Source organism: Ochotona curzoniae, unplaced genomic scaffold (genome assembly GCF_017591425.1).
Source record: "Ochotona curzoniae isolate NIBS_2020 unplaced genomic scaffold, NIBS_Ocur_1.0 contig_64, whole genome shotgun sequence".
In the NCBI taxonomy this organism is placed as follows: Eukaryota; Metazoa; Chordata; class Mammalia; order Lagomorpha; family Ochotonidae; genus Ochotona; species Ochotona curzoniae.
Window position 1 is genome coordinate 44,850,396 of NW_024466502.1, and position 27,304 is coordinate 44,877,699.

At 38.8% G+C, this 27,304-nt stretch overlaps 1 protein-coding gene across 2 annotated transcripts in view; it reads left to right on the forward strand.

The window, feature by feature from the left end:
* Nucleotides 1–27,304, forward strand: part of RB1 (RB transcriptional corepressor 1) — a 125,946-nt gene that overhangs the window by 10,289 nt on the left and 88,353 nt on the right. For both annotated transcript variants that reach the window (XM_040991413.1, XM_040991414.1), the window contains 4 exons: nucleotides 15,514–15,629; nucleotides 18,503–18,622; nucleotides 21,918–21,956; nucleotides 23,308–23,375. In XM_040991413.1, coding sequence (XP_040847347.1) covers nucleotides 15,514–15,629; nucleotides 18,503–18,622; nucleotides 21,918–21,956; nucleotides 23,308–23,375 — 343 coding nt within the window. The remainder of the gene's footprint in view (nucleotides 1–15,513; nucleotides 15,630–18,502; nucleotides 18,623–21,917; nucleotides 21,957–23,307; nucleotides 23,376–27,304) is intronic.

Sequence of the window (27,304 nt, forward strand, 5' to 3'; positions counted from 1 at the left end):
AGCGGCCCACAATAACCCTCACCAGGCCAACCCCCTACCCTGGTTTGCCAATATGTGTGGCAGACCAGTCCAATCTGATCCACATCCCCCTGGTTGTCGTACATGGCAAATGGCATTGAAGCTAGGATCCATCTACCCAGCTCAACAGTCAAGCCTTCACAGGTGTGGTTGAGTGCCTCTCTGTCTAGCAACCTCAGCCCCTGTCCTAGTTATAGTGCCTTCCCGTGGCAGCGGTAACCCAAGGGGGGGGGTTGAAAAAAAATTCCCCAATTCTCAGAAAACCTAGATAGATTTTGTCCTATCTTCCTGAAATGAGTATAAAAAGGATTTATCAGACACCTTGGGAATTTTTTTTTTAAAGATTTATTTATTTTTATTACAAAGTCAGATATATAGAGAGCAGGAGAGACAGAGAGGAAGTTCTTCCATCTGATGATTCACTCCCCAAGTGAGTGCAACGGTGGGTGCTGTGCTCATCCGAAGCCAGGAGCCAGGAGCTTCTTCCAGGTCTCCCACAGAGGTGCAGGGTCCCAAAGCATTGGCCTGTCTTGGACTGCTTTCCCAGGCCACAAGCAGGGAGCTGAATGGGAAGCGGGGCCACTGGGATTAGAACCGGCGCCCACATAGGATCCCGGCGCATTCAGGCAAGAACTTCAGCCGCCTGGCCTGGAAATCTTTTCTTTGATAGAATTACAGTGTGAGAATGTTTTTCCCCTCTGGACACATTTTTGAGTTAGGGTATGTTATTTTATTTTTTAAAAGATCTGTTTGTTCAGCCCAGAACAGGCCATGGAAAGTTGCCCACTGGCGTACTTTTGGCATGGGTCGGGGGCAGACCAGGCTGAATCGGTTCACATCATCCACTGGCAAATTCAAGCACCAGAACAGTGTGGGTCCAGCTAGGTTCGGTCGCAACAAAAACTAGTGCACAATACGGAATGCCAAGGTGAGGTTGCCTGTACCGGATGTGACCACAGCGCCCAACCAGCACGTGTGAGACATGTATGAGAGCCAAATAAGGTGTGGGACAGACTGGACTACTGCTACACATACTGGCAAACCAGGGTAGGGGCGGTCCTGGTGGGGGTTATTATGGTTGGCTGTAACTAGGCTGTAGCTCCTACTGGTTTATGCGAAGGCCGAGTATGTGCTGGGCAGAACCAGGCTGGGCTGCAACACCCATTGGTTCCAGTGGAAGTCGGGAGTGAAAACAGAACCAACCCAGCAATTGCAACCACCAGCTGATTGGGACAATGGACTGTGCCAGGCCCTGCACTTGCTAGCACATACAAGAATCTGGTTGGAGAACACCTCAGAGAAAGTTTCTTTGGAGATCTCCCCAATCGAAATGCTGGACTCAGAACCCTAACCAAGAAAAGACAGAAGACAGAACAGGTCAATCAACCATCTCAGCTATAGGTTGGCAGCGAGAAACGGGGCAAACGGAGACTCTTTGATGGATTGCATCAATCAGTGGATTCTTCAAAGATCTCATAGTGCTTGGAGTGGCAAGATTGGCAGCGATTCCTAACTGGTGAATTATCAAAACCATTTGAGCAAGAACCTCAGAGCATGCACTACATCCAGGACCTGGGGAGGGTGGGAAATTGGGTGGGCCTTCTCCCTTAAACACCCCTTTAAACATGAAGGAAACAATATGGAAAAAATAATAGTCTTACCCACTTTCCTATAGCCCTTGAACCTTTGACCATAAATAACTATGTAAAGATTGTCAAAAATATAGTAAGCAAAAATAAATAAATAAATTTTTTAAATTTCCAAAAAAAAAAAGATCTGTTTGTTTATTTGAAAAGCAGAATTATAGAGGCAAGGAGTAGAGAAATAAAGATCTTGTTTCTGCTGATTCACTCCTCAAATGGCCGCATTGGAGCTGGTCCCATCTTCAGCCAGGAGGCAGGAGGCAGGAGCTTCTTCTCAATCTCCCATATGCATTTAGGCGCCCTAGCACTTAGGCTGTTCTCTGCAGTTTTCTCAGGCATGTTAGCAGGGAGCTTGATTGGAAGTGGAGTAGCCAGGACTCAAATTGGTCTTAAATCTCAATTAAATCTCACTTTAATAGGACTAATTGCTTTTTCTGTGCTTAAAACATCTGTTTCCCATATGAATACAGATTACATACAACTTATGCAGTCTTGAAATACATGGTTATAAATAGCACTAATAGAATGTTGTTCTTTATATAATATAATTTTAGAGAGCTGTTAGTCAATTATATTTAGACTGGCAGTTATTTCTATTATACATATAAGTATAAACATGATCAAATTTATGTGAAACCTAGGTATTGAACTGGTATTGTGGTGAAATGGCCACTTGCTCCATGTGCAGCATGTGTTGGAATGCCAGTTTGAGTCCTGGCTGTTGGGTGCTTCTGGTCCAACTTCCTTGCAAATTCCCATGGGAAGCAGTGGATGCTGGCCAAGGTACTCCATCACCTTGGGATGTTTGGATGGAGTTCCTAGCCTCTACCCGTAGCCTGGCCCAACTCTGGCTGTTGTGACTATTTGGGAAGTAAACCAGTCCATGCAAGATTGGCTTCTGTATCTCTGCTCCTGTATCTTTCAAATAGTAATAGTAATAATAATAATACTAACAGCAATAATAATAATAATAAATTGTAGATATTTAGGAGAGTTTTGGAATGTATTTTTCTTGTGTCTTTTTAAAATAAATTTATATGAAAAGTTGACACAAAAGGAGAGACAGAGATCTTCCATGCACTGGTTCACTTCCCAACTGTTCACAAAAACCAGATACAGGCCAGGTTGAAGCCAAGAACCCGGAACTCCATCCAGGTCTCCCCTGTGAGTGGCAGGAACCAAATACTTGGGCCATTATCTGATGCCTCCCGGATGTGTTGGCAGAATCAGAAGTGGAGGTGGGGTCTCTCCCTCAGAGGCACTCCACTTCCTGGCATTCTCTCCGGAGGTGCTTTCCCCTTCCTTCTCCCTTCCCTGCTCATCTGGTGCCTTTGCAAATAAACTTTTGTCTGCAACAACAACAACAATAAAAAGAAATGGAGGTGATACTACAATTGTGATGTGAGTGTCCCAACAGGTGACTTAATTTCCTGAGCCACAAGTTTTGCCTCTGGAATGAATTAATTTATCAAACAAAAAATGTGAAATAGATTGCTATTTTTTTCTTGCTGTAATTTATCCCTTTTGTATGCACCTAAATTTTCATATTTTAAAGATCGCTTAAAGCAAGTTGAATTGGGACTGTTTTGCATTGAAAACCACCAGGTAATCATTATTTTTCTTTCACATTGAATCTACAATTCAGAAACTGCCTACTAAACTTAAGTAATCTTCTCTGATTTTATTCAAGATATACAACATTGCCTTTTATTAACATGAGGTAAATTGTGTTTGTGTACTGCAATGAACTCTACCAATAGTGATGTATCTGCTGTTTAAGTTACTTGGCTTCATTGAAAGTAAATAAGCATTCTCTTTGGTTAAATATTGGAAAATTTGTCAAAGAATGTAGCTTGGGAACTCTAGAAACCTCAAGACCACTGAGCTGGAGGCTCAGTGTTCTTTTCAGTTCCCTGTCCACCTGGAATCCATTTATTCTGATGACATACAATGCAGGTCTTTTGGGAACACTCACTATCTCCTCTCTTGCCTTGGCATCTCCTTAGGAGATTTCAATTCAAGGGAACTTGCCTCCACTGGGGTGAATAAGAGTGGTTAGGGGTGTAATGTCAGTGAGAGCAGCAGCCCCCAGAAGCATCCATCTTAATAAGCAACACTCATGAGAGTACCTGGATATTCAGGCACATAGGAACATTCCTCAGCACAGATCATATGATAAACCACAAAGCAAGTCTTAACATTTTAAAGAAGAGTTAGATCTTGTTAAGCGGATTTTCTATCCATCGTGCTGTTTGCTAGTAGAAATCCACACACCTGGGATCACTGAGAAATTAAAAAAAAAAATGTGTGGAAATGAAGTATCATGTTCCTGAACAGTGAGTCAGTGAAGAAATAAAAAAATATTGAGGGAAATAAACAAAAGCAATTTTGGACCTACTGATTGCAGCAAAAAAAAAGTTCTGAGAAAAGTTTTAAATGATAAATATCAACACAAAGAGAAAAAGATCTCAGATAAATCAGCTTTGTACTTCAAAGAACTTGAAAGTACAAGAACTAAGACCAAGATAAATAGAAGAAAGGGAAAAAAATCAGAGCAGGGGCTTGTGTTGTGGTTCAGCATGTTAAGCCACTGCTTGTGATGCCTGCATCTCATATTGGAATGCCAATGTAAGTACTGACAGCACTGCTTCCAATCCAGTCCCTAAGCACTGGGGAGGTGGCCTATCCACTTTGGTTTTTGCTACCCACATCAAACATGGAGTTCCACCATTCTGCCTTCTGCCTGGCCCAGATCCAGATGTAGTAACCATTTGGGGGAGTGAATCAACCGATGAAAGAGTGGCCCTCCCATACTTTCCCACCATCACTCTACCTTTTATATAAATATGTAATTTTTGAAAAGATTTATTTAATTTTATTGGAAAGGCAGATATACAAAGAGGAGGAGAGACAGGGAGGAAAATCTTCCTTCCAATGGTTGACTCTCCAAGTGGCTGCAATGGTTAGAGCTGAGCCAGTCTGAAGCCAGGAGCCAGGAGCCAGGAGCCAGGAGCTTCTTCCAGGTCTCCCACACGGGTGCTGGGTCCCCAGGCTTTGGGCTATCCTTAACTGCTTTCCCAGGCCACAGGCAGGGAGCTGGAAGGGAAATGGGGCTGCCGGGATTAGAACCGGCACCCATGTGGGATCCTGGTGTGTGCAAGGTGAGGACTTTGACTGCTACACTATCATGCCAGGCCCTAAATATGTAAATCTTAATAAAAAAAAAAGATTAGAGCAGGCATAAATGTAAAAAATTAAAAATATGATAGAAAAAGAACAATACAACTGAAAGTGTTTTAGAAAGATAAAATTGACAGATTTTTATAGACTAAGAAATAATGAAGATTCAAATAAAATCAGAAATTAAAGAGGAGAGATGACAGCTAATACTACAGAAATATGAAATATCTTAAGACTGCTGTGAAATTACACAGCAACAAATTTGATAACTTAGTAGACAAGTTAATTAGTAACGTGGCTTACCAAGTCTAAACCATAAATAAATGGAAAATCTGAACACAACAGTATGAGTAAGTAGACTGAATGTGGAACCAAAAAATCTCCCAACAGCAAAACTACTAGGACTTGATGAACTCTAACACTTTAAAAAAGTTACTATTGACCCTTCTTAAAATATTTTGACAAGTGGAAAAGAAGAAACATTTCTAAACTCATTTTACAAACCAGCATTATCCTGAGATGAAAGATAAGAAAATTAAAAAAAAAAAAAAAAAAAAGAAAATTGCAGGCCAGAATTACAGCAGGAGGAAATATTGATGCAAAAATCCTTGAAAATACAAAAATCCTTGAGCAAGGCTCATGTACTGTGACAGAATGAGATTGTCTCTGGTATGTGAAAACGGTTCAACATATACAGTTCTGAAAAATATGATCTGTGATGTGAAAGACTGAAGTACAAAAGTCATAAGATGTCAATGCAATAAATGCATTTGACTTGTCATTCTGCCACTTCGGTTTAACATAGTACTGGGAATCCCAGCCAGAGCAATTAGGCAAGGAACAAAAATGAAATTTATCCAAATGGATGAGGAAGAAATAATATGTATATTTTTACAATATTATTATTGGAAAGTACAAAATGTATGTAATCAACATTATAATTTCATTTGAAAATAAAATATCTGGGAAGTACAAAGACCTGTATTTTTATCAAAATTATCTGGTATCACAGAATACTCATATCCAGTTTTCTAGAGATTTGGAATTTTTTTTTAACAGCATGTAGTGTAAAGTCTAGCCAATAATCTTTTCATTAAAAGAAAAAAGAATCCACATAAATTTTCTTAATTTTAAGACTTTCTGAATTTCTTTTTTTGGAGGGTCCTCATTATTCTGATTCCTCAAATATTCTTCCAGTCTTCAAAAATTGGTCCCTTATTTTTTTCTGAAGAAATTGTATTCATTTTTAGATTTTTCCCAGTCCATAATAATTTTTAATCTTCAGAGTGTCATGCTGTGTTTGTGAAAACTCATAAAGATGGGAAAAAAAATTCAGCAATCAGCAACTCCTTTTCTTGGCTTGGAAGAAATAATACTGTCTGCAGGTGACATGATCTCATATAGAGAGAATTGTAAATAAACCCCCCCAAACACAAAAACTGTTAAAGCAGAAAACCAAATAAAATGAATTGAGCAGGATTAAAAGATAGCAAACCAACATTGAAAAATCAGTTGTTTCTTTATATTAACAAATTTGAAAGAATACCGTTTACATTAGCATCAAAAAGAATAACATGTATAAGAGTAAACAAAACAAGTGAAATATTTTTTTCTACTGAAAACTAAAAAGCATTGGATGAAAGACATTGACGAAGATACAAATAAATGTCAAGATATGTCTATGAGGCAGAAAATTAATACTGCTAAAGTATTCATAGTACCAGAAGTGATCTTCAGATTCAGTGCAGTCTCAATCAAAATTCCAAGGGCATTGTTCACCAAAGTAGTAAAAACAACCCTGAAATTTGTGTGGAACCACAAAATACTCTGAATAGCTCTAAAGCGATATTGAACAGTTGTTGGACAGATCAACTGGATTATTTCAAAGATTGTTACCAAGTTACAATAGTCAAAGTGGCATGGAACTGGCTTAAAAACAGGCACATGGACAAATGAACAGAATGGAAAGCCCAGAATGAAACAAAAGGGGGCTGTCATGATGACATAGCAGCACCAGCATCCTGGCTGCTCCACATGTGATCCAGCTCTCTGCTTAGAACTTGGGAAAGCAGCAGAGAATGACCCAAGTCCTTGGGCACCTATAGGAGACCTGGTAGAAGCTCCTGGCTCCCAGTTTCAGATCAGTTCAGCTCTGGCCATTGCTGTCATTTGGGTAGTGAACCAGCAGATGTAAGACCTCTCTCTTGTGATCTCTTCTTTCTCTGTAAAAATATGCCTTTCAAATAAAAATAAACCTTAAAAATACACATATGGAGAATAGGTATATAGAAAGATACTCAACTGCACTAATTATCAGCAAAATACAAAACCACAGTGAGATATCACTTATGAGGATGATCATAATCAAAAATTCAAAAGGTAGCTGATGAGAGGATGCAGAGAAAACGAAACCCTGGTACACGGTTCCTGGGAAGGTGGATTGCTATAGCCTTTATGGAAACCCATATGAAAATTCTTTTAAAAATAGGATAACTATATGGATTAAGAGTTGTACTTCTGGGTATATAACAAAAGAAATGTGCATCTATCTCTCTGTAAAAAAAGTCTGCTTTTCAAATGAAAATACATTAAAAAGGAAATACATTTAACATGTATTAATATTGGGTGCTATACTAGGCTTTTGTGGGTACAGTAGTAAATTAGATAGCAATTTATGTGCTTTCAAGATGCTTGTGGAGCAGTTTAGTTAGGAACAAATGAGTAAGTAACCAGTGAGAGCTTAGTTAGGCCTACGTTCCGCAGGTGTTCTTAAGGGAGCAGTCCTAGGTGCTTATCTTTTAGGCAGAGGATCAGGTACATCTGAAGATGGCAAGTAGGTGTTTTTCTGGGAGTGAAAAAAATAAACCATTTTCCCACAAAGGCATGTGTAACTGGATGGTTGATTCAGCTGGTCTTTTAATATGTGTCTCTTACTGTGGTATAAATACATGTGAAGAAGTACAAGCAAGGTTAGCTTTTGCATTTCTTTGGACTGTGCCATTCTTTGCATGTACATCAGTGTATATTCACATGAATGGGTTACTGCTTTTGTTCCTACATATAACCCAGGCAAGGAGGAAATCCAGGTGTAGATAGATGTCTAAGGAAGCTCTGCGTGTAAAAGCTTCCAATAACACAGGCCCAGTGCAGTAGCCTAGTAGCTAACGTTCTCGCCTTGCACATGCCAGGATCGCATGTGAGCGCCAGTTTTAATCCCTGTGGTCCCACTTCACATCCAGTTGCCTGCCTGTGGCCTGGGAAAGCAGTGGAGGATGGTCCACTGCCTTGGGACCCTGCACCCATGTGGGAGAGTTCCTAGCTTCAGATCAGCTCAGCTCTGGCTGTTGTGGCCACTTGGGGGAGTGAACCAGCACATGGAAGATCTTCCTTTCTGTCTCTCCTCCTCTCTGTAAATCTGACTTTCTAACAGAAATAAATAAATCTTAAATTTCAAAACCCCTTCCAATAATACATTTCAGTAACCTTGTAACTAATCACTTATTATTCTCATTAATTAAGTATAAGGATATATGCTTTTGACATGGATAACATTTTGTATGACTTAGAGCAATCTTTTTTAAAAAAATAGGTTAAATAGAACATCACTTTCAACTTGTAAAATTCCCAAATTCATGTTTGTTAATTTACAGTAATTTAGCTAGTAGACTGTTTCCAAGATGATTGATATTACCACTTGGTGGAGCTCTTTTGCAAATTCATTAAAAATGGATACAGACAAGTTGTCATTAACTTGAGATTATCATTAGGATGGTGCAAACAAATTTACCCAGGTGGTAACATAGTGTTGATTATAGATTTTAAGAGTGTAAAAATAGGGTCCTTGGTGTGGTAGCCTAGTGGCCAAAGTACTCACATTCCATGTGCCAGGATCCCATGTGGGCACTGGTTCATGTCCCGGCTGCTCCACTTCCCATCCAGCTCCTAGCTTGTGTCCTGGGAAAGCAGTGGAGCATGGCCCAAAGCTTTGGGACGCTGCATGCTTGTGGGAGACCCGGAAGAATCTCCTAGCTTTGAATCCGCTCAGCTCTGGCTGTTGCGGACACTTGGGGAGTGAACGAACAGACAGGAAGATCTTTCTCCTTGTCTCCCTTTTCTAAAAAAATCTGCCTTTTGAAATAAGTAAGTAAATAAATATTTAAAAAGAGCATAAAATATATAATTGAAATTTTGGTGTTTCAGTTATTTTTCTCAAGAGTAAACCTAATTTAGCAGCTAAAATATTTTCATCTATTTCATATTAGTTAGTTTGGAAATGTTTCTAGGATAATAAAATAAAAACTTCTTAATTCTACCAACTTGAAAGATAATCAACATTTTCATAACATTTTAACCTTTATTTCCTTACTTCCCCTCGCCACAAAATTGGAATAAAAATGTACACAGAATTTTTAACTTAGGTGTTTTTTTCTCCATTAACAAACTTTGCATCTTGGATATTCTATCTTCTTATAATAAATTCTTTGGAAATTTTTAGGGGTTTTGCATCATTTTGTGATACATCGTACATCATTACCTAGTTTAAGATATTTAGTCTTTACACACAAGTAGTTCTTTGAATCTCTAGTACACTAAATTTTGACTCAGGGTATTATTATTTCCACTGGATAAATTCTAAGGTATGAGACAGAAGGATTTTTCAGGAACTTGATACTTATTAACAAACCAACTTTCATATGGCTGTATTCTGAGATATTAGCATTGTTCAAAATGTTGGTGAAAATTGCACATTTTTCTCTTTCATTTACTGGTCTTTTAAATTTATTTTCATTTTATTGGAAAGGCAGAGAGGAATCTTAAAATTTACTGGTTCCTTCATTAAGTACCTCTAACAGCCAGGTCTAAGTGGGCAGCATCTAAGAGCCTAGAATTCAATTGAGACCTTGGATAAGAATACCTGAAAGGGTATGCATTAGCAGGAAGCTGAGATGGAATCCAGTTCCAGAAATCCAGCAGGGGCTACAGCAAACTGCTACACCAATGTCCATCCCTGGAAGGGTGCTGATGTAGTAAGATGGATATGTAAGCACCGGCTATAGTATCTGTGCAGTGAGAGTCCACTGTAGCTGATGAGTAAGTGTGTGACTAGTGAGAACAGTCAAGAGAGGAGTGTATGTAGGGAGGGGATGTGCATATGTAATGAAAGCCTTTTGTTGCTGAGAAAAGTAACGAAAGCTTATTCATAACCAGAGGGAAGGAAAACTTTACAAAAAGAATTTTTAGAGAAATTTAAAAAGAAAAAGGGAAGAATGAATAAGCCAAGCCTTAAAGGAAATGTCGGCCATGTAATGTAAAGTGGAAAGAAAGCAGGGATAAGAGTTTATAATTTTAAAAAGATATACATAACTTATTTGTACTGGAAAGGCAGATAAGATGTACAAAGAGGAGAGATGGAGAAAGCTCTTCAGTATGTATTCCTCAAAAGGCCGCAGGACCAGAGGTGAGGTGATTGGAAGCCAGGAGTCAGAAGCTTCTTCTGGGTTTCGCCCACACCCCGCGGGTTCCCAGTCCCAAGGCTTTGGGCCATCCTTGACTGCTTTCCCAGGCCACAGGCACAGAGCTGGATGGAAAGTAGAGCAGCTGGAATACAAACTGGCACCCATATGGGATCCCAGCATCACTTGCAAGGGGAATCAGTTGATTCATTGATCAGGACCTAATGTCTCAACATTTTTCCTTTTTTCTTTTTAAAATTTCTAGTATATAGACAGAAGGAAAAATCTTCCATTTGCTGGTTCACTCTCCAAATGGCTGCAATGGCTGGGGCTGGGTGGAACAGGCTGAAGCCAGAAGCCAGGATCTTCTTCTGGATCTCCCAAAGGAGTGCAGGGCCCCAGGAATTGAACCATTTTCTGCTGCTATTCTAGGCATATCAGCAGGGAGCTGGATCAGAATTGAAGATGCTAGGTATCACACCAGTGTCCAGAAGGGATACCTGTATCTTAGGTAGCTATCTAGCTCGCTACACCACAGTGCTAGGACCCAAGGATTTTTAATTTAAAAAACCTGTAAGAATATCCATTTGTTAGAGGAATTCATAAGTATCATTTCATAAAAGAGAAGTGGATACAAATTGACAGCACTGAGTTTAAGGATCCTAGTAGTGAAAATGTTAGAAACACTAATGTAAAAAAAAAAAAAAATGGAATAAAGAATGCTTGAAAAAATGGAGCAACACTATAGGAAGCTTGGAGTTTAGAACTATGACATTGATTGTTGAAGGAATCTCACAGTTTTTAGTCCCCCCCCCCCCCCATTCAGCAATTTAATAATGTGCTCAGCACCTTCCTTATGCATCCTCTTCATCATCAGGAGGAAATAACAGACGCCAGGGCAGAATTGGGAGCAGGCTCGTCATCCACTTGCCTCTCGTCCCCTCACGGCGGCAGCAAGGAGCCATGGATGCGCCCGCGGCTTCTTCCACGCATGTGCGCTGGCTCCTGCGGACTACAGGCGGTGTCCACTGGCGAAGGAGTCAGTTCCCTTCCGCATGAATTATTCCCTTCCACTAGAATTGTTCTGCTCTTCTTAATCTGGAACGAGAGCTTGCAGGGGGAAGTGGGTGCTGAGGCTTCCCCGGGTCTAAGGAGATATTACCACTGTGCAGCTGTCGACTCAGCCCAGCGTCACGCCCCCTGTAGTGTTGTTTGCACAGAGTTCAATCATAGTACTCTGAGATGGAAAAATCTTGAACCAAGCTCAAGTAAAAATGAATAAGACATCAAAAAGAAAACCGAGATAGTCAAGACCTTGTGCTCCCGGTGAAAAGATAGACAAGTAGATGAGTGGAATGGATCAAAGGACACATTAGAATGTATTAATTTTTAAGTGCCATGGTTCAGTCTGAAGCTTCCTTCAGATCTCCCACGTGGGTGCAGGGTTCCAGTGCTTTGGTTTTGTTGACTTTTTCTCATGCCACAAGCAGGGATCTGGATGGGAAACGGGGATGCCAGGATTAGAACCAGTGCCCATAGGGGATGCCAGCGAGTTCAAGATGGGGACTTTAGCCATATCAGCCCAGATACTTGTGATACAAATAATTAGGCCTGTGCTATAATTATTTGTATCACAAGTATCTAATCTTAGGGAAAAGTTTAGAGTTGGATGGTGCTAAATATTTATTCATAAAACACTCCAACCTATGACAATCATTTGTCCTAAAGTTGTATATAATTGAAATTTCAAAATATAAAATTAATTATTTTTTTCAGCTCTTTTGGGATCTTTTAGTAAGAGTAAAGAAATGGATTAATCCAGGCTGTAGCACCCACAGGTGCACCCAAGAATAGGGTGTGGGGCAGGCTGGGTTACCACATCCACCACCACATACAAAGGCTAGTTTGGGGCCCGGCGCAGTGGCGCAGTGGTTAAGGTCCTTGCCTTGCACGCCCAGGATCCCATATGGGCGCCAGTTCTATCCCAGCAGCCCCGCTTCCCTTCCAGCTCCCTGCCTGTGGCCCGGGAAGGCAGTCGAGGACGGCCCAAAGCTTTGGGACCCTACACCCGTGTGGGAGACCCAGAAGAGGCTCCTGGCTTCAGATCGGCATAGCATCGGTCATTGCGCTCACTTGGGGAGTGAATCATTGGACGGAAGATCTTCCTCTCTGTCTCTCCTCTCTGTATATCCGCCTTTCTAATAAAAAAAAAATAATTAAAAAATAAATTTTTACAAAGGCTAGTTTGGAAAGGGACATACTTTGCTGATTAAGGGCCCAGCATCCAGTGGCACGTGTGAGATCTGGGTCTGGGAATGGGCTTGGTAGGGGAATTTGAGAAACTCCTCTGGTGGCTAGTAGCTCCCGCTGGTGAGCAGGTGATTCAGACCTGGGTTTGGTTAGGCCAGGTAGGGCTCTTCACTTGTTAGCCAGTGTCTGGGTAGGTTCTGGAGGGAAGCGGACTGGGCATGGTTAGGCCAAACCTTAGCATACTGGCATGTGGAGGAGCCAGGATGGAGTGCGGGTCATGCTAGGCTAGGTTATCATACCTACTGGTTTGCGTGAGCCAGAAATTGAAGTAGAATGAGCAAATCTAGGGTACAGCACCCACCATTGAGAGTTGGGACTGGGCGTGAGCTGGGCCAGTGCAGGATGCAGCTTCTGATGGCAAAAGCCAAAACAGAGGATTAGCTGTGTTGAGCTGGATCAGAGCAACTACTGGCATGCACAATTTCAGGGGCTGGGAACTCACCCAGTTGGGGAGCTCAGGGGATACTCCTGCTGGGTTATGGTTCCCACTGGTGAACATGAGAGCTGGAATGGGGGTGACAGTCTGGGCTAGACATGGCTGCAATGTCTCTCAGCATAGGTGGGTACTGGGTCTGGGGTGAACCAGACTGGACTAGACTCCAGCACCCGCTAGTGCTCGTGAGAGCCAGGGTGGCTGCAGGATGACCTGGGCTAGATCTAGGCACTCGCTGAGTCACGTAAGAACTGTGTCTGGACTGTAGCACCCAACAGTAAGAACCAGAATGAGTGTGGGCTGGTTGGGCAAGGCTGCTTTTCTTGCCAGAATAGGAGGTGGATTAAGTCAGTCTGGACCAAGGGCCCACTGATGTACGTGAGATCTGCCACTGAAAGGAGACATGATCGAGGAGGTTGTGGAACACCTCTGTCAGGATACAGTCCCTTAGATGAATGCAAGAACCAAGGCTGGGAGCAACACTGACCAGGCCAGGTTATAGTACCCGCCAGCATATGTGTGGGTCAGGTCTGGGAGTGGGCCAGGTTGGACCAGTTCATAACACTGGTGAGGGTAACTTGAGATTGTTCTAACTAGGCTGTAGTTCCTGCTGGTGTATGTGAGGACCACGTGTATTTTGGGCTGGGTTGGGCTGGGCCACAACATCCATTGATTTGCATAAGAGATGGGGCTGGAGACAGAACTGACACAGAAATTGCAACTACCAATGTGTGCGTAGGCTGATGTGGGTGATGTACTGAGCCAGACTCCATACTGGCAAGCATTCACAAGAGTCAGGTCTGGGATCACCTTAGATGAGGTTCCTTGGGGATCCTTTCACCTGAATCACTGGACTCAAGACTCAAAACTCCAACCATGGGGAGAATTGCAGGATCTGTGGACTGTGGAGTGAATGTGTCAGAACTGAGCCTCCTCAGTAGCTAAGACTGACCAGTAGATGGCATACTCAGATGCACATGGAGGATATGGCAGTCCACTGGGGCCTGCTGAATATATCTGGTACCATAGCAGAGGAAGGAGGGCAGAATAAATTGGTCAACTTCCCTAGTCAAGCATTAACAGCGAATATCTCGGCGCATGGAGACTCTAAAGTAGAGACTGTGTGAGCCAATGGACCTTGGAAGGATCGCCTAATTCTTGGTTTGGCAAGATCGACAGCCTGTCATAACTATCAAAACCACTTGAGCAAAACCCTTAGAACATACTCTATACTGGGGACCTTGGGATGACATCTGGTGGCCATTTCCCATCCCTGGGTATTGAGGCAGTTGGGAGGTTGGGTGTGGCTTCTCCCCTTATCTTTTCTCTTCTCCCAGATACAGGAGGAAGAAAAAGAAAATTTGGAAACACCCAGTTGCCCCTAATTAGCAGCCTTTCCCACCTTGATCAACTATGTAAACATCATCAAAAAAAAAAAATTAAAGAAAGTATAAGCGAAGAGTTTTCATTGCTTAGTAGAATATTAGATAATTTGACTGTTTTTAACAATATAGTGCAGTTTTACCCATAAAACATACATATTTAAAAGGTGGTATATATTGGTAAGGAAAAAAGTGTTATAATGATAATGAGAAAATATGCTAGTGATAATGGTAAGCCATCACTCCTTGAATACTAAATACTGTGCAAACACTGTGCTGTATAAATGTTATCTCAATTCTCAGAAAATTGAGGTATTATTTTTGTTTTAGAAAGAAGGTAATTAAGTAATAAAAAATTACACAGTTTTAAAAAATTTGAATTAGTAAGTTGATTAAAGAATAAATAAGAACAAAGAAAGGATAATCAAATAATGAAGTAGAAAACTAGTTACAGATTTCAAAATCTTTCAGCATGTCCTTTGGTTATATTGGGTTATTGAAAAATGAAGCTATTCAAAGAATTGACTGATTTGTATAGTTATCACAGTAAGTCATAATTCACATTTTTGGTCTTGTAATTTTTTTGTCTTAGAATGTAGAATTTGAATATTATTAATACATTTGAAATGTTTTCAAATAAAAGCCACCGTGAATATTTGGAGACACATTTATTTTCTTTTTTTTTTCTTATTAATAAATTTTATTTTGACATTCTTTACATAGTTAATTAGGGTAAGAAGGTTCAAGGGCTACAGGAAAGTGGATAATACTAGTATGTTTTTCATATTGTTAGCTTCATATTTAAAGGGGGGTATTTAAGGGAGAAGCCCACCCAATTTCCCACCCTCCCCAGGTCCCGGATGTAGGGCATGCTCTGAGGTTCTTGCTCAAGTGGTTTTGATATTGCCACAGTTATGAATCACTGTCAATCTTGCCACTCCAAGCACTATGAGATCTTTGAAAAATCCACTGATTGACATAGTCCATCAGACACATTTATTTTCTTAAGCTCAATAAGCAAAAGGCATACAGCACAGTTTACCGCAGCCAGTGTGTAAATGACATGATGAAATATTTGAACTTTTTTTTTCCAGGGAGGTTATAATCAAAAGAAAAAGAAGCTGTGGGGAATCTGTATCTTCATTGCAGCAGTTGACCTTGATGACATGCCATTCACTTTTACTGAGCTACAAAAAAGCATAGAAATAAGGTAAAATTTCTGTTGCATTGACCTCTGCTATTAAACTGCTTCTGGACTTTGCTTGCACAGACTTTAGAGAATTAGTGATGAATGCCAAAACTGAGTGAAAATGCACAGGGCTTGGGTCTTTCTATAATAGAAGCCTTAATGAAAAAAATTGTTTTTGATGTTTCTGAACAGTATGGCAATTTTTCTTGGGAAACTTTTTATGTCTCGCGTTATTTACCTATGAACTTTGTTATTTGCTGCTGTTGACAAATTAGACATAAACATAGGAGTTTATAAAGTAGATATACATGCAATACTTGTATTACTAAAACTTTTGTGGAAGTCGTCTAGCTGTAAGAGTTTAGAGGAAATTGAAATTTAAGATTGTTTTAACAGAGTAGAGACTGTAATTACCTCATGTTTCAGAATGTGTAGTCACTTGAATATAAAATATAATACTTGACCAAGTAATTACTTAATTAATATTTATTGTTGTGCTTATAAGCTTTAGGAGAGTCTCCTAATTTGTTTCCATAACTCATTAATTTTACTCTAAGAAACCCTCCAAGACTTGTTGTTGTTTCCATTGCAGCATAAATGCAGCAGTAAAGTTTCACCAAAGAAGTAGTTGTAGTACTTCTTTTTGGAGAAAACCTTTTAGAATTAAAAATAATTAGTGTTTTATTTAAGTTAGTGAAATTTACTGTTCTTTTAGTAATGTCTGTTACCTCCAGAGGGTAGAAACAAAGATCTTGAATTTTCATAAATGTACAAATATAAGATAAAATAATGTTGATAGTTCATCGAGACAATATCTGCAATACAATGCAATACAAACTTGAACTTCCTCCTTTAGTGCTTCCATTCCTTAAGTTATTTCTAAAACAAACAAAACAAAAAAAGAAGACTTCATTTTAACAATTGACAGTTGTTGTGGTTTAATAACAGGTTTAGTCATGTACCTCGTAAAAACTGGAACTGAGGTGCCGGGGTTTGACATGGACGTTAAGCTAGCACTTAGGGTGCCTGTGTGTGAAATGGTAGTGCTGGAGCTCGAGCCTGGCTCCACACTTGATTCTGTCCTTCTATTGAAGTGCACCCAGGAAGGCAGCAATGACAGTTCAAGTGGTTGCATCTCTGCAACACATTTTGGAGCCCTGGGTTTTTTCTGGGCTTGTAGCTTCAGCCTGACCAGCCCCCTGCTGCTTCAGACATGTGGAGACTGAACCATCAGATGTGAGATCTTGATCTTTTTCTATCCCTCTCTCTTTCTTTCTGCCTTTCAAATGAATCAAGCATAGATGAAATAATACATTTTTTAAAAGTTAAAAAGGAAACTGTAACAAAGCGTTGTCCTATGATTGATTTATTTTTCTTTGGATATGTCCACATTTTACTTCATTCTCTTTTGTCTTCTAGTCAATAGTTTGATTATCATCTTCTAAGAAATATTTTATTTATTTTAATTTTATTTGAAAAGCAAAGCAGCAGAGACAGAGAACTTTTCCGTTGCTGGCTCATTTTTTTAAAAACCCACAAGAGCCAAGGTTAGGCCTGGCCAGCAGATTGGAACTTATTCCAGGTATTAATATGGGTGACAGACACAAGTACTTGAGCCATCACCTGCTGCCTTCCAGGCCGTACATTAGCAGGAAGCTAGAGTATATGCAAGAAAAACCTGAATTCAAACCACATACTCCAATGTGGAATGTAGGCATCCCTGGCAAGGGTTTTAACAACTGGGCCACATACTCGCCCCCATTTTCTATAGTCTCTTCTATCATTCTTGCTCCTTTGTTTCTTTTTCCATGTAGTCAGTCATGCTACTTCAATGGCTTTTATATCACAGGAACTTTTAGTAACTTTCTTTTGAGTTTGGTACCCTGTGCTGCTTACCTGACACTTTTGTTGGTTGCTGGATTGTGTATAAACAGGTCCAGTGGCTACCTTCTGGTTCAGTTAACTGTTTTAGTATAATTTCCTACAAACTTGGTTACTAATCAGTATGTGAGATGCTATCTTTGATGCTCTATTGAAAAATATATGTATTGATGTTTAAAATAGGTTTACTTTTTAATAATGAGTGATTTAAATTTATCTTTCAAACATCTTTAGCATTTTAATCATCTTTCTTTTTCACTTCCCAAACATCTCAGCTCTGTAACCATTGATTGGGCAAAGAATCAGTGTGTACATCTGTGGCAGGGGAGTGTCATGGGGTTCAGAAAAGATGTCAAAGTTGGAGGAGGGAGGCTATCCACATGGAGTGGAGGGCCGTGTCGGGGAGTGGCACTAGCAGCTTTGTGAGGAGTCACGTGAGGAGAGCCTGGTGTGGGGGTCAGAGCCTGCAGAGGGTGGGGAAGTTGCCGTGTGGAGAAGGTGAGGAATGCAGTCCCAAATAGTGTCAGACTGACAGCAGAGGGAAGTGTTCATTTGGAGTAGTGACTCACTCTGAAGGTGGAAGGACATTATTCACAGGGAGGTTGATTACATGTATAAGTAAATTAAAGAAACATGAATTCCAGGTTTCTTACTGTCGAAGAATTGGAATGAACCTTAGGAGTTGGTGTTGGAATAGGATAAATGGATGTGATCCCATGGTTTTTAAAACACAGATTTAATATAGAAATGAATCTGCATGTGTGTTTCCCTTCATGACCTTTCCCTCCTGCATTCTCAACTATTAACAAATATAAGCACAAATATATATAAGGATGTAGGTATGACGAGTACTTGATTTTTCTTTAAATTCTAGTGGAATGCAAAAAATTAATTCTTTACAGGAAACATAATAGGGATTTAATGTAGAGCTCTTTTGTGTCAATATGCCCATGCTTTGAAAATTAAATAAAACCAAATTTGAAAGTTACTTGTTTTTTTCCTATTTTTTGTAGTGTCTATAAATTTTTCGACTTACTAAAAGAAATTGATACAAGTACCAAAGTTGATAGTGCTATGTCAAGACTGTTGAAGAAGTATAATGTTTTGTGTGCTCTCTACAGCAAATTAGAAAGGTAAAGTAAAATCATAATTAAGTCTATTTATTGGTTTTTCATATCACAGTTGACAATTAGGCTACATTTGGAAACTATTGCATAGTTGGTAAAGTAATTAAGCACTGTACCCTCTTAGACTTTTACTGTTAGTTCCTTCCTTCCTTCCTTCCTTTGAAAAGCAGAGCAACAGAGAGGGAGGGAGGGAGAGAGAGATGTCTTCCATCTGCTGATTTACAACCTAAATGGCTTCAACAGTTCTGGGCCAGACGGAAGTCAGGAACCAAGAACAGCATGTGGATTACCTGCATGCGTGGTCAGGACCCGAGTACTTGGACCTTCACCTAGTGATTTCCCAGGAGTGTAGTAGAAAGCTGGTTGGAAGCAGGGCATCTGGCTGTGCAGTATGGGCTGTGGGTAATGTAAGCAGTGACTTAATTTGCTGTGCCACAATGCCCGCTTCCAAGTTTGTTATTAATTCCTACCTTTCTCACTTATGTAATCATATGCATTCTGAATGCATCCCCCCAAATTAACTATTTTTTGTCTTTACACATATCATTTATTTTTGTAAACTCTGAGCTTAGTTTCTGCTTTAACTTTATCTGCTGAAAGACTTGTAGTTTTGAATAATTGCATACATCCTTTTAGAAAGAGAAAACTTATTGGTATGGGAAAGCAGATGTGACTTATACTAGCAGTATGGCATTATATGTAATATTGTAAATACTAAAATATACTACATGTAGTAAATTTTAAAAGGTATAAATATTGAAATAAAATTTGATTGGGACAGGTGCTGGCATTGTGGCATACTGTTAAGGTGCTGCTGTGTTGTCAGCATCACATATCAGAGTGCTGGATGGAGTCCTTGAGGTTCTGTTTCCTATCCAGCTTCCTGCTAATGAGCCTTGGAAGGAAGCAGGAAATGGCCCACGTTCTTGGGTCTCTTGATACCCACGTGGGAGACACAGAAGGAGTTGTGTAGTCTTGGCTTTAGCCTGGCCCGGAGTTGGCTTTTGTGACCATTTGGGGAGTAAATCAGTGGCTGAAAAGTCCCCCCAAACACCGTGTGTGTGGCAGTTGATTTGCCTTTTGAATAAATAAATATTTTTATAATTATGAGAAATAATAACTATGATGAAATGCTTCTAATGTTAAATACATTTTTAAAAAAATCTATGATATAACTGTGAATAGGGAAAAAGCCTAGATCACTACTGCATAGAATGAAATGACTGGAAAGATGTTTGTCAAAATTTTAACTGAGATTTTATATTAGTAACTTATAGTTCTAGGGAGGATATAATAAAGTAAGCAAAAACTTTCTCCAACCAGTTTGTATTTCTCTCTTTCTGTATCTCTACCTTTCAAATAAATACATATTTTGAAAAGAAGAAAGCTTTACAATATTGTATGGAGAATTTTGAAGTGTTTAGGCTCTTCTATTTTATGCTGTTGTTACTGGAGGTCATGTAAATACTGGTATTTCCAGATTAGTAGTAGGACACATGACTCTAGTTCCCACAATTTTCTGGAAAGCAGTGTCTGTTCTGACACCCTACCAAAAAAGGTTGCCTATGGCAGTTTACCGAAGAAGAGAATAGAGGCTTTTAAGCTAGACAGATTGGACTTCTAGTCTGAGCTGTAACATATACTGGGTGATCTGGTGCAAGTGTGTTATCTAACTATAGTGCTTCATTTTCTAATGTGTAAGTGCAATTGATGGCAGTACCTATCTTGTTAAGTTTTCTAATTTATTAAGTAATATAAAGTATTAATCAACTGTCTGGTATAAATATAGTAAACTTCACATGAACATTAGCTTTTTCTTTTTGCTCAGTGTGCATTTATTTAAAATTTTTTTTAATTTTTAGTTTTTACTTTTTGATGAAATTTACGTAGTTGATCGGGGTGGGAACAATTGAAGGTTAGGGGAAAATGGAAGGGTGAGATGGGTAGCATTAGAGATAATTTTGATTAGGAAGATAATTATAGTAAATTATCTGATCTAAATATAATTGAAAGGATACATAGGAATTTACCAACCAAAATTAGTAGGAGCTGAACATCCTAGGCAGTGTGATTCATGTCTGCAAAGCCAGTGTGGTAGAAGGATGTGCTTTGAAATTGCTAAATCTGAAAGGTAGTAGTGGGGAACCTGACCTTCACCCTGTAGAGTATAGAAAGGCATCCAGTGATTTTAAACTTGGTAGTGACAGTCAGATTTAACCTTACAAGAATACGTGGATTTAGAACTTTTGTTGACTAGTCATATGTCATAATTTAACTTATTAGTCCTTATTAGTACCTTTTTCTGGAGAATTGGGAAGATTAATACTAAATCTTATTTTCTTCAGGGTAGACTATTTGAATATAAAATTGTTATATAGGGTTTTTTTTTTTTTTAAGACAGTTAAAGGCAGAGATCTTCTTACTACTGGTTCATTATTGGTTCATTTCCCCAAATGGCCGGAAGAGCCAGAACTGGACCAGGTTGAGGCTGGTAGGCGGGAACTCTGTTCTTGTCTTCCATGTGGGAGGTAGGACCCAAGCACTTTGCCCAGCTTTTGTTGCTTTCCAAAGTACTTTAGCAAGGAGCTGGTTCAGAAGTGAAACAGCTGGATCTGGCACATGGCTCAATGGCTAAACCTTCACCTTGGAAATGCTGGGATCCTGATTGGGTGCTGGTTTGGATCCCTGCTTATGGCCTGGGAAAGCAATGCAGAATGACCCAAAGCCTTGGAACTCTGCATCCTCATGGAAGACCCAGACGAAGCTCCTGGTTCCTGGCTTTGGATTGGCTCAGTTCTGGCTGTTGCAACCATTTGGGGAATAAAGCTCAGGTAGAAGGTCTTTCCTCACTATATCTCCCTCACTATAAATCTTTACAAAAGAAAAAAAAAAGAGAGAGAGAGAAACAAAACAAAACAATGAAACAACCAGGACAGGAACCAGAGCTCTAATGGGCTGCCAGCATCATAGGCAGGAGCTTTACCCGCTGCACCACAATTCTTGCCCCTAAATAGGCTTTTATGTTACATCTGTGATTCTAACTAGATCTTCAAATATAAAATGTATTCCAAGTTGTAAATGTACATGTGGAATCTAATTCTTCTGTAATTAAAGGTTACAGTGATGTTGAATTTTACAAATTGGAAAAATCTACTTTGTTTAATAATGCTAAATATCTTTTATTGCTTTTTTGTTACTTCTTAAAAATCACAAAGTGATGAAATTATTATCGCTTCTAAACTATGAAAAAAATAACTCCTAAAAAATCCATAGTGTTGATTTAATTATTTCTTCCTTTCAGGACATGTGAACTAATATATTTGGCACAACCCAGTACTTCGTAAGTAATTCAGACCGTAGTATTTGTCACTTTTAAAAATATGATTTTTTCTGAAATAATCTCTGCTATTTGATATGTTACAGCATACTACTTTTTGGGTTAAAGTTTTTGACTTAAGTTCTATATTTTTCTCACAAAGAGACTTCAAATATATACCCGGTACTATAAGAAAAGAATAATTAGATAGAAATTGATTCAGTGCCAACATATCACCAACCTCTTTAGGAAAAAATCCAGATTCATTGGCCCTTTTATTAAAGACTTACAGCATGATTTGTTGAATAATAAATACAGCACAGTGACTGCAAATAGCCTTCTTAATAGTGTCACAGTGTGCTTCTTGTATGGGTTGCCTTTCCCCTGGACCTATGTCTTGAGCTATTCTAATCTAGGCTCCAGACAGGTACGTTTGTTCCTTAGAAGCCCCAGGGTTTGGTGGCTAGGGTTACACTGGCCAAGTCATCCTGTCTGTTTGCACCAAGGTGCACAACAAAGAACATGTGATTGAGGCCTTAGGCAAGGCTGAGCTCAAGTTCCCCAGCCACCATCAGATCCACACTTCAAAGGAAAGGAGCTTTACTGAGTTTAACACAGATTCATTTAAAGACTTAGTGGCTTGGAAATGGCTTATCTGTGATAGTTATGGTGTCACACACATCGCCAGTTATGGTAGACCCAGTCCTCATGAGGGCTTCCACTGTGCTGCCCCAGCCTTTTCCAGGCAGACCAGCTAGTCCTACTTCCCTTCCAAAAAATAAATACTAAATATGAAAATCTGTATCAAAATGCCATGTAAATAGAGCTCCAAACAAAAGAAGTAGTGCATGAGATTTGCTGTCCCATTGAAGTAGTGGTGTTGGTGATGATTGATAGAAGAGGAAATTGTGTTTCTCATAATTAATTAATTAATTGATATGCTTCTATTAATTCTCATAAATGAATATCTGTGGAAAAATTATCAAAGCAGAGTGTGTAATTGGCGAACTAGAATCACCGAAACTTTCTTCTTACACTCTTGATTTTAATTAGAAAAAGCAGGAGTATTGAAGTAATTGAAACCAAGTACATTATTGTATACCATGTAATTTTTATATTTTTAGACTATAATTGAGATATTCAGTATTTTCGTTATAAAATGTTTACTGTTGTATGGGCTAAATCTACTGTCTTGGTAGGAATACTAAGTGAATTGAGATAAATTGAGTTCAAGTGTAAATTGTGCATTTAAAGTAGCTTGTCCTTTTTTGTGCATGTAACTAAGGTCTTTACTTAAAAAAAAAATCACCCTAAAGAGGTAGCTGAAATATTTTGTCAGTGTTAACTTGTTTTCTGCTTTCAATTTGTTTATTAGGTTATCTACTGAAATAAATTCTCTGTTGGTGCTAAGAGTTTCTTGGATCACATTTTTACTAGCCAAAGGTAAATTTGTTTTTTTGATTACATTCTAATGTTTCAGTCCAATGTAATAATTAAATTGACATTCTTTTGGACTAAATGTAAAACTTTTTTTAAAAAATGCGCACATTTCACCACACCATTCATTCTCTGCATGACTTATTGTTAGCAATGTCATATGATTCTGATACTGTAAACAGTATTAGAAATGGTTCATTTCTATTTCTAGTATTTCCATTCTGTTTCCCTTCCAATCTTTTAAAAGAAATATTGATGTTGTTGTTTTCATAAAGATGATATTTGCTTACAATAAATATGTCAGACAGTAGACCAAAGTACCAAAAATACCTCACATCCACCCAAGAATAATCATCTTTAAAATTGAGTGTTATTTCAAGTATGTTTTATTTAGACATTCTTTTAAAATGTTTTATTTGATTTCAATTCAATTGAAAAGTTGAGAAAGAGAAGGAGAGAGTGGTTTAGATCCTTCATCTGGTGATTTATTCAACAACTGGCTACAATAGGTCTGGGCCAAGCTGAAACCAGGAGCTCAGAACTCAATCTGGGATTCCCATGTGGGTGACAGGACTCAAGAATTTAACCATTACCTGCTGTCTCCCAGGATGTGCAATAGCAGGGAGTTGGATGAGAAGTGGAGCTGAGACTCCCCAACTCGGACTAGGCATTCCAAAATGGGATATAGTTATCCAAGTGACTTTTTTTTTATTTATTATTTTATGATACAGTTCCATAGACTCTAGGATTTTCCACTGCTCCCTCCCTAAACCCCTTCCACCAATGATTTCCCCTCTGTTATTACAATAGTATAGTCTTTCATAAACACTCATGAGTCCATCATTCTGCTATTTAAGTGTATCCTGACATTGAGGACATGAACAATGGCAAAGAGTCCAGCATCCTATTGTCAAGATATATTTAACAGTTTTATTGGGAGTCCATCTTTGATCTGGAAGTAGAGATACATACAGAATTGTATACTCACATCTGGATATGGTAGTCTCCATTCCACAGTTATTATACATCCCCTTAAATGAAAAGCCACAATACAAGATCAACAACAGGAAGAAAAATAGAAATTTACAATGAAATTAAGTAAATAACATGCTATTAAATGATTAATGTGTCACTAAAGAAATGCAAAAGAAAATCAAGAACCTTCTTGAAGAAAATGGTGCTACAGTATGACGTAGGAGTCAGTGAAGAATTTGAGAAAATGTTTTGAAAAAATGAAACTAAAAACAAAAACATTAGAATTCCATGAGAGGTACTTTCTGCTGAACTTTGTGGATGAGATGTGTCTCCTGTAGGCAACAGATAGATGGGTTTTATTTTTTAATCTAATCTATTAATCTCTGCTATTTCGTTGATTGGGTTTAAGCCTTTTACATTTAGGGTTAATATGAATAGGTGGTAACTTTGGTCCTGTCATTTTAGCAATGGGTTGTTCATTGTTTGATTTAGTCTTATGTTGTTATTTTGCTGGGATGTTCTTCACATTTGCCTTTGGTTTTGATGGGTGCTGTTCCTTTCCTCTGTCAAGAGAACATCTTTAAGTATCATTTGTAGGGTAGGTTTGGAAGAGACATATTCTTTGAGCCTGTACAACCTTTCTCCCTCTTCTGTTCTAGTGGTTCCTAGGATTAGGGAGACACTAGGTGTCCTAAATAACTGGGTCATTGGTGGTGCTGATCTTGCCAGACCTGCTGGCTTTTAGGTCTGAGGACCACTTGGACCTATTTGGGGTTGGACCTGTAGTATGCCAAAGTCGGTTCTGTTTTCCCTGTGATACCAGTGCAGTGTACCAAGAAATGAGTTTGCTCCTGGCTTAGTGTATACACAGCTTGATGTTGTCCTTCTAGTCCCAAAGCCTTTGTCTCACTATATAAAATGGCTCCCAATGTGGAGGTCTAGGCTGTGAAATCCACCCTATTCCTGCTCTGCCTGCTTGGGGTCTGCTGCTGTTTCTCTGCTGCTGGTTGAATCAGACAAATCAGCAGGATGGGCAGTTCTTTGTTTGGGTTCATCTCAGCTTCTGGTGAACTCATCTTCCCACTTGTGGTAGAGTTTGGGTCACCACTTGCTGACTGCCAAGGGGTATCTGGTCACTACCACTCCGTTGTCAGCGCTGCTTCTGCATGTCTGTCAGTCTCCAGGTGCCCCTCTGCTGACAGTCTGTCCTCTCCTGTTTCCTGGAATCTGCTCTCTCTGCTTCACCCTGGCTAACGATTCTCCATCTCTTTAAATGTGTCCTCACCGTCTTCCACCATCTTGATTCTCCCCCAGGTGACATTGTAACTACTGAGAAATGCTTTCTCCTGTATATATAGCCCAATAAATAAAGATGGAAAAATACCTTCACAAAAAGACATAATTGTCTAAAAATGGATTCTCATGATAGTGTAAATTAAAAATTTTTTAAAGTTAGTTTTACTCAAATTTTACAAAAAAAAAATTGCCTAAATTTAATTGTGTTTTTACCAGTTTAGCTGCTTATTATTTTTAAAATATCTGAGATTATGAAAAAACATGAAAAAAATCAAGAGGGTAAGCTATTTTCCTTATATTTTGATTTAAAACTATGTACTAATCTGTCTTGAAGAATATTAGCATTTTTACATTCCTATCACCTCCCCTCTATTCATTTTCAGATGAGTTCATCTTATTGTTATTATCCCATCAAAGATTGTAACATTTATATATTGTTTGCAATTATAGTTCTTATATTTGTTTACTCTCAGTTCTGCATCTGTTTACTCTCAGTTCTTAATTATTATAGCTCCTATATCATAGCTAATGCATTTCTGAGTTCTTTTTTTTTAATTTTCCTAGCTAACTGGATTTTATCATCACAAAATTTTTACAAGTAGGCTGTGTTCCCTGTGTGAGTCATGCCTGTCGATGCATACTTGCAAGACAACTTAGCTATGTATTCTATTTTTGTGTCATCTTTTGTTTTTCTTAGGATACTGTTCTGACATTGAACATTGTTGAGACAGATATTTCCTTAGTTTCCTCATCTCATTTAGTTCTTGAATAATTGGAGTTGTTTTCTCTTCTCCTTCTTTTGATTATCATTGCACTGTGTCGGTTTTTCCTAGAATACCATATTCTTTTTAAAATGGATGAGCTTATTCGTATCAGAGATATCTCATTGTATTTTTAAATGCTGTTCTTTTCAGTTGTATTATTCTCTTCTGTTTAAGGAACATTAACTGTCTTATGTTGGATTGATTTTGTCCTCCAAATTTATTATCTTCTCTCATCAAATCTTTTGTTTTTTATATATTAACTTATGTTTTGAACTAAACCATTTCTCGTGGTGTTGTTTGTCCCTTCACATTTTCCTGCTTTAGCTTGTTTAGCTCCTTGTTTTTCTTAATGTATATAATTTGAGATCTTTAAGATCTTGGAGAAAGAACTCACTGAGTTTTTTTTTTTTTTTTTTTAGGTATTCTTCTACAGTGGGCTAATGTTATGATTCTGTTTTTTCCTTTTCTATAACATGTTTGTATAATCACTGTATTTTGCTGAGACTTATGTGGGTAATCGTGACTTGATTTTGTTTTCTGAGATGTGGGTGAATGACCTTCACTCCACCTTACTCCTAATTTGTGACTTGTTAGTGTTGCCCAAAGAGCTACAGCATGGGAACAGCCATTTATCATGTGCTTTTAGTCTGAAGATGGGAGAGAAGATATAGAATTCATCTGAAGTGATTTGAGCTTCTGTTGATCTGAATTTTTGCTAAAATTTATAATTCTCTTTTCCAGGGGTTTGGTTGGGATTCGTGTGTTTCCAGATTTAGCTTAGTATGCTATATTCTTTGTTTTTTTTTTAAAAAAGCATGCTATAGTGACAGGTATCATTGTGCAGTGATTGTAAGAGTGCTTAGGGTCAAGTCCCAGCTCTGCTTCGAATCTGGCTTTCTG